The sequence below is a fragment of the Piliocolobus tephrosceles genome, chromosome 13 (genome assembly GCF_002776525.5).
Source record: "Piliocolobus tephrosceles isolate RC106 chromosome 13, ASM277652v3, whole genome shotgun sequence".
NCBI lineage: Eukaryota > Metazoa > Chordata > Mammalia > Primates > Cercopithecidae > Piliocolobus > Piliocolobus tephrosceles.
In genome coordinates this window covers 45575711-45583010 of record NC_045446.1, presented here as the reverse complement: position 1 = coordinate 45583010, position 7300 = coordinate 45575711, and the positions used below count along the sequence as shown (strand labels likewise).

The 7300-nt window shown below is 55.0% G+C and overlaps 1 protein-coding gene across 1 annotated transcript; it reads left to right on the top strand.

The window, feature by feature from the left end:
• Positions 1–1709: 1709 nt before the first annotated feature.
• Positions 1710–6689, top strand: TMEM86A (transmembrane protein 86A). The gene is made up of 3 exons (XM_023230873.2): positions 1710–1888; positions 3982–4246; positions 4623–6689. The coding sequence occupies exons 1-3, from the start codon at positions 1868–1870 to the stop codon at positions 5057–5059; spliced, it is 723 nt and encodes a 240-aa protein (XP_023086641.1). The 5' UTR covers positions 1710–1867; the 3' UTR covers positions 5060–6689.
• The last annotated feature ends 611 nt before the right edge of the window (positions 6690–7300 follow it).

Sequence of the window (7300 nt, the reverse complement as noted above, 5' to 3'; positions counted from 1 at the left end):
CCGTGTTCTCGCTAGGCAGCACACTTTGTAGAAATGTGTGTGTGTGTGTGTGTGTGTGTGTGTGTGTATGACAAAGCCCTGGGGCAGCAGTTCTAGTCCTTCATTATGGTAAGGTGCTCTCCCCGAAGCCCCTAACTGGAAAGAAAGTGGAGTAGGCAGAGGTCATTGACTCTTAGAACTCTATGCTGGAGGGGACTGGAGGGGATGTGGGGAAGATCTGGGTGACCCCTGTCCCAAGCCTTGACTCTCACTCTTGTTGTACTGGGCTCTGAAGCTCTGGTTGCTAATTCTGTCACCAGAAGAGGACTATCACCCCTCTGAATGGGTGTTGGGACTTTAGGGAAAACTGGGTAGGATCCAGAAGACAAAGGAAGAGACCCATTGTGGGAGGGGCTTACAGGAGACTTCAGCCTGTGGGTCTCTGCCCAAACAGCACAAGGCTCAGGACCAGCACAAGGGCCTGTATCACCATGCAAGGATGTTTGAAACTCCTTTATGGCTGCTAATTAGGGCTGGTCACCCCTTTCCCATCAATTCCCAAAGCCTGACACAGCTACTGCCCTTCTACAGCAGATTACAGACCACTTGCCCATCCTTTGAGATATAGCTGAAATCTCCATCTCCAGGATTGCTAGACTTAAATTTCCTAAAACCAGCAGGCCTTCCTCTTCCCCATCCTATACATGTCAGAATTGGGTGGAACCTTAGAACTCACCTGCTCATCTTTTAAGCGAGGAAATCAAGACCAGAGAGGGGAAGTGATTCACCCAATCTAACAGCATGGAAGTGGCAAAACTGGGACTAGATTTCAGTCCATCTGGCCACCTACTTCTCCATCCATGTAATTCCAATGATTCTGAACATGCGTGGCTCTGAATGAGCTTGTGTTAGTTTAGTCTACGTAAAATCAACATTAAATCAACTTGGGACGTATTTTTGGCAAAGTTAACTCACGCTTCTTTGGATCCTTAAGTATACTCAGGTCTGCCTGTCTGTCATTCTTGGGGTGCTCTTGTATGTGTGGCAGTTGTCTCTGAGTTGTAAGAGGTGTGTGCCTACGGGCAATTATCTGTATTTGTTTCTATATTAGGGTCATGGATCTACGAGCTGCTATAGAGCCCCTGTATATGTCTCTATTCTTACTTGGAGAATATATGCCAATTTGTGGTTATTGGTTTTGGAGCTGTGTACTTGTTGAGTGCTTAAGGGTAAATATGATTCTGTATGTGTGATGTATATGCTACGATTATGGGTCCATGGCTGCTGCATACCTATATACGTGCCGCTTTTCAAGTCGAATGTTTTGTGTTTGCTGATGATTTGGAGGTGTGTTTGTACACAGTGAAAGTTGGGGGTCCAGTTGCAATTGTATCGGCGTGGACTGCATGTTTAAAGGCTTAAGAGAATCTGTCTTTGCCTTTTGCTCCTGGGTTATGAGAAAATGTGTGGCTGCGCGTCCAGGACAGCAATGTGTTTGTCTCTGAGCCAAGCTCAGTCCGCACCCAGGAACTGGGGTCACGGTCACGTTCACGTTCCGTGGACGCCTTGGCACGGCCTCCCAAGGGGGCGGGGCCTTGGGGTCTCCGCCTTCTGACCCTTGGGAGATGCCTCGTTTCTCCGAGCAGCAGCCGGGGGCCTGGCCGGCGCCGCCAGCCGGGCCCCGCCCTCCGGGCTCCCGCCCGCTCATTGGCCCTGGCCGCGGTGACGTCACGGGGCTAGCTGACAGAACCCGGGCGCCGGGCGCTCGGGAGGTATTGTCCGTGCCTCCGCGCTTTGGAGAATCGTCGCCGGCTCACCTGGCCGTGGGCGCGGCCTGGCCGCTGCATCCCGGAGCGGGGTGCCAGCCGCCGCCGCCGCCGCCGCCGCCATGGTGTCCCCGGTCACTGTGGTGAGTGAGCGAGCGAGCGAGCGAGCCAGTGCCCGGCGCGGCTGGAGCCCACCGGCCTGGCCACCGGACTTCGGCAGGCCGAGCTGCTAGGGGCCGAGGCGGGGCGGGGGTCCCGCGGCGGCCGGCGTTCCCCGGCGGGAGGCGGGCACTGTCACGGCGCCCCGCTCCTCAGACTCGCGGCGCCCCTCCTCACTCGCCCCCAGCCCGCCCGCGGGAGGGAGGAAAACACTAGCCACGTGACTCGGAAGCGTGACTTTGTTGATCTCCATGTATTTGGCGCCGGTCGGCGGGGTCGGGGCCCGGGAGAGGAGGGGACCGCTGCCGGCCCCCGGGTTCTGCGTAGGCGGACCACGGGGAGGCGTGGGGGCGGGGAGTGCTGGGAGGATGACAGGGACCTCCTGGGAATGCCGTCCCAAGTTTGTTTCCTAACCTTCCCCATTTTGTAAACAAGTTGGCGGACGCCCCTGAGTCTAAGGAGCGCTGATAACGCGCTGGGGGAAAAGGGGGCATTCTCTCTGACATCCCCTGCTTTTCAGACTTTCTCAACTGGAGCCTTTTGTTTCCTCTCCCCATCCTCCTTATTCTACTGTTGGCTTCCCTATAACTGTAAGGGTCTCCCGAGCTACTGCTAGAAAATATGGGGCTGGGAGAGGCCATGGAGCCTAGGTTAATGCTCCCAGGGGCTGGCAGGTGGTTGCTGGGCATTGTGGGCCTGGGCATCCCCTCCAGCCTCCTCCTCTGACCATGCCCCTACCCTGACCAGCCTTAATTTCCATGGGAAGTGGAAGTCATCTCTTCTCACTGCTCTTACCTCTGGCAGAACAAGGAAAGGCTTGGAACCTGGATCCACCCATTTGCCTCTTCCCAATCCTCATCATCATAGTCTGATTAGTCCTTAAGTACCTAGTGGTCTGGGAGTCTGAGTGTTTCCCAAGTCCTGTGTTGGACAGCTCACCTAGCCAGAGACACAGTCACTTTGGGCAGAGTGTGGGTGTACAGGGAACCCCAGCTGCTCCATATCACCCTCAAGGAATCTGTTAGCAGCCCAAGGAAGGGAGTTTCAAGGATCACAGATTCAGAACATTGCTGCAGCCCCCTCCCCCAGCTTGGACTCTGCCTGCAGTGGCCTTGGGTACAACCTTTCTTTAGCTGCCCTCTGTAATCCGGCTGAGACCAAGTCAGCTGCTCTAACTTCCCCCTCTCAGTTCCCCATCTCCCAGCCTGTCTGCTGGCTCCAGATCAGAAGCTGGGAAGAGAACCCCTCCCCCCCTTCCTGCCTCTTTCTGGTGTGGCTTGAGTTGTTCTTGTTCTCTGGGAAATGAGACTGACTGACACACACCCTCCCTTCCCCCAATCCTTGAAATCTTTGGTGTTTGAGGGACAATTTTCTTGCTCCCAACTCATGGGTCCATTTGTCTAGCCTGCATCCCTAGCATAGCTCTCCTTGCCCTTGATGCCACCTTCAGGCTGGGGCAGGTGGAGTGGAGGCTGAAGAACAGATTGGTCGAGGAGGAGAAAGAGGCTGTGGTGGCTGAGATGGTTGGCATTGCCTGCCTTCCCACATTCCTGGCACACACCTGGTGTTGCCAGGGCCCTAAGGCTGCACCCTGGCCCCATGCTGAGGATCACGAGTTGGCCAGTCAGGGCGTCTCTGTGGTTTTCTTCTGACTTCACTCCATTCCAGACAGCTGGGGGCTGTTGCTGGCAGAGAGGGGGGCCAAAGGGGCCCTGAGGAGGGAGAAGGGAGAAGCACACTAGGCTGCCGAAGGGGACATTATTCCAAAGTCTGTTTGCTGCCCAGTGAGTGGCTATTCCGGCCCAGCCCCAGGGCCAAGAGTGGAGGCAGACAGCAAGGACAGTGGAGCCCTTCCCCCTCCTACTATACTGAGCCTCAGGGCAGTGATGGGTTTGGCCACAACCTGCTGGTTGGTAGAGGCAGGTCAGGCTGGGTTTCTCTGTGTCAGTCTTCTCAGGTTGGGGGTGGAAGTGAGGTGGAGGTATGGGTGGGAGTGTCTCTGGGTGGATGCCTAGGCTGAGGATGCTGGCTTTAAGCCCCCAGGTTCTGAGTGCTGCCCTTGTCCTGTGTCCTCCAGGTGAAGAGTGAAGGACCCAAACTGGTGCCGTTCTTCAAGGCCACCTGCGTGTATTTCGTACTCTGGCTGCCCTCATCTAGCCCGTCGTGGGTCAGCACCCTCATCAAATGCCTGCCCATCTTCTGCCTCTGGCTCTTCCTTCTGGCCCATGGCCTGGGATTCCTGCTGGCCCACCCCAGTGCCACCCGCATCTTTGTGGGGCTTGTCTTCTCTGCTGTAGGTGATGCGTTCCTCATCTGGCAGGACCAAGGATACTTCGTGCATGGTCAGTGGCCATAGTAGTTGCCTGGGAGGAGTCCTGAAGCTAGGGGATAGAGGGTCCTGGGGCTGTGGGCAAAGATTTGGAAGAGGGAGTTCTTGAACCAGAGTATGGGGAGCCTGAGGGTTTCTGAGGCCAGCGACTGTGAGGGTCCCTGTTAGGGGATGACCTCGCAGGGGAACTGGTGATCAGTTCCAGAGTCCTTCAGGGGACTGGGGTGGGGGTCTTTAACTTTAGATTTTCCTACCCCTGTTATCCCAAAGCAAAGCTGCTGGGTTATTCCAAACACTCCACTCCATCCCCACCTCCATCCCTACCCCTACCCTGTTACTCATTCTTCATCAAGCTTGCCCTCAGCTGCCTTCACCCCTCTTACCCCCAGGTCTGCTGATGTTTGCTGTGACCCACATGTTCTACGCCTCGGCCTTTGGCATGCGGCCACTGGCTCTTCGGACAGGTCTGGTGATGGCGGTGCTGTCTAGTCTGTGCTATGCCCTCCTCTACCCATGCCTCTCAGGTGCCTTCACCTACCTGGTGGGGGTCTATGTGGCCCTTATCGGCTTCATGGGCTGGCGAGCTATGGCAGGGCTGCGGCTGGCCGGGGCAGACTGGCGCTGGACAGAGTTGGCAGCTGGCAGTGGTGCACTCCTCTTTATCATCTCAGACCTGACCATCGCCCTCAACAAATTCTGTTTTCCTGTGCCCTACTCTCGGGCGCTCATCATGTCCACCTACTATGCGGCCCAAATGCTCGTCGCCCTGTCAGCTGTCGAAAGCCGGGAGCCTGTGGAACACTACAGACTGAGCAAGGCCAACTGAGGTGCCAGGGTCTGGTCACCCCTCTCTCCTCCTGGGGCTGGGGCCCAGATCCTGGAAACCTGCAGGAGCTGGATCAGGATGGCTGCAGTGCCATCCTGGGGCAGCAGGTTATGCCTGAGGAATTTGCAAGTTTGAGTGGGGAGGCTGGAAAAGGATCTCCCTAGCGGAACTCGTGGTCCAGGACAATGGTGAGAGCTTCTGACTGGAGCCAGAAGTAGACGTCTCCCCACCTCTACCCCATCAGGACTTTCAAAAGCCCCCCTGGAAGGTGATGGTGCTCAGCTTCTTGACACACCCCCTTCCCCTACCAGGTGGAAGAGTCTGACTCCATGTGTTATGCCTAGGACCAATGGCAGTGGTTTGCCCACTCCTCCCCTTTTTCATCTGCACAAAGTTGAGGGAAATGGGAGAATCTGTGCTGAGAAGACTTAGACCCAGGAGCTCCTTTCGCAGGCCCCTAGTTGGGAAGACTGGATGAGAGTGGAGCCTCCCTTTCTTTTCACTCTTCTATCCTTGTTACTTGAACAATCTCAATCTCTGAGTGGTGGGTGGGGACATGAAGAGGTGTGGATCCAGGCTAGGCAGGAGAGAGAACTTTTTTGGTCTCGGAGCTTGGGGTCTCAAGAATTCAAGTGGCCCCATCTCTCAGGCAAGCCCAAAGCTCAGGTCCCATATACCACCCTTAGATCCTGTCCCCAGGGCTAGGGTGAACCATGCCAAAGGAAGGGGCCAGCTTCTGTGTGTGTGTGTGTGTGTGTGTGTGTGTGTGTGTGTGTGTGTATGTGTGTGTAGCCTGTCTCCTAGTCTGCCTATGTCTTTCTCTGCTATATGTTTCTGTCCTGCTGTCTGTCAAAAGTCTCACAGAGAGAGGGCCTCAGGGAGCTGCTGAGGGGTGCTGAGCCTGGCTCAGGGAGCTGGGACCCCTCCCCTCCAATACACATACAGGGCTTTCCTCCTTGCCCCTCCTACACTAGGAGCAAGAGGAGGAGGCTGCAATGACACTCTGGGGTTTTAAGACCCAAGGCACATTCAATGCAAGGGGAGCATGGATGGGACAACTCCATCTTCCGCTGCCCATGTGAAAAAAAATAAAAATCAAGAGCCATTGGCTGCTCTGCTTGTGGGCCTGTGTGGCACATGTCTATCTTGGAGAGGGCATGGGGGCATGGTGCCAGGGGCTCTGGCTGTCCTCACAGCCTAGTCACAGTCCTGGGCAGTGCATCTTGGTGCCAGGCTGGCTCCCTGGCTCTGATGACACTGTGCCGGTTGGAGTGTGTCTCACTTCCCTGGTGTAGGTGAGGATGTGGTTTAGGAGGATGGGGGATGGGTGGTATTTGCCACTGTCCAAATTTGTCCTTGTTGTACTCCCCTGTGCACAGGTGCCCAGCACCCTTGGTGACCTTTAGTTATCCAGTGTCACCTGTTGCTGCCCACCTCCTCCCCTCCCCACTCGAGACCTGCTGCTTCCTTCAAAATGATCCAGATTCCCTTCAAGCATCTCCCTCATCTTGGACTCTGGGCTTAGTTGAACAGCTGGGAGCAATGGGATTAGATTGGCTGATTCATTCATTAGATGTAAAGCCCTGGCAGAATAATGTGTCACTCTGCTCCAGGAGCATTTGCAACTTAACAGGCAATGCCCTAACCCAGAAGTGGAAAGGGAAGCCTTCGGTGGTGGTGGATATGCCATCAGTAGAGGTGTTGCACATTTGTGGGAATGTGATTTAGGAGACTCAAGTGTCATGGGTGGTTGGATGATTCAGTGATTTCCAAATTAGTTTTTACAGAGATTCCTGGTAAGGGGTTAGCGAAGGAATAATGACCCCCTATCCTTATTTCAAGTCCAGTAGCTTCTTAGGTTGTGTTTTTTTGTTTTGTTTTGTTGTGTAAGGATTCCACTGAAAAACGTAAGTTTGAAACTTAGTGAGCTGGATGATCAATCCCTTCTAGCTCTGAACCCTGGACACTAAAGAGGGAAGATCTTGATCCTTTCAAACTTTAGAACTCTGAACACAGACCTACCTAGTGTGAAGAAATGGGAGGGAGCAGGATGGGGAGAAGGATGAAGTCAGCAGGACTTGCCTCCAAGCTCTGAGGGGAGGGGTAAGGTGCCATGTGGATGTGGAGGAGGGGAAGGGAAGTCTAGGCCCAGTCACAGGAAGGTTGGTCACTGCCTTGTGGGTGGGTTTGGACTAGGCTTTCAGGGGTCCAGGTCTGGGATTCCCCATCATGCAATCACAT

What these genes read in the sequence shown, in the direction of transcription:
- TMEM86A (XM_023230873.2), top strand. Translation starts at nt 1,868, where the DNA reads ATGGTGTCCCCGGTCACTGTG. An exon ending in TGGTGTCCCCGGTCACTGTG is followed by an intron (nt 1,889 to 3,981) that starts GTGAGTGAGCGA and finishes TGTGTCCTCCAG; the next exon opens with GTGAAGAGTGAAGGACCCAA. An exon ending in CCAAGGATACTTCGTGCATG is followed by an intron (nt 4,247 to 4,622) that starts GTCAGTGGCCAT and finishes TCTTACCCCCAG; the next exon opens with GTCTGCTGATGTTTGCTGTG.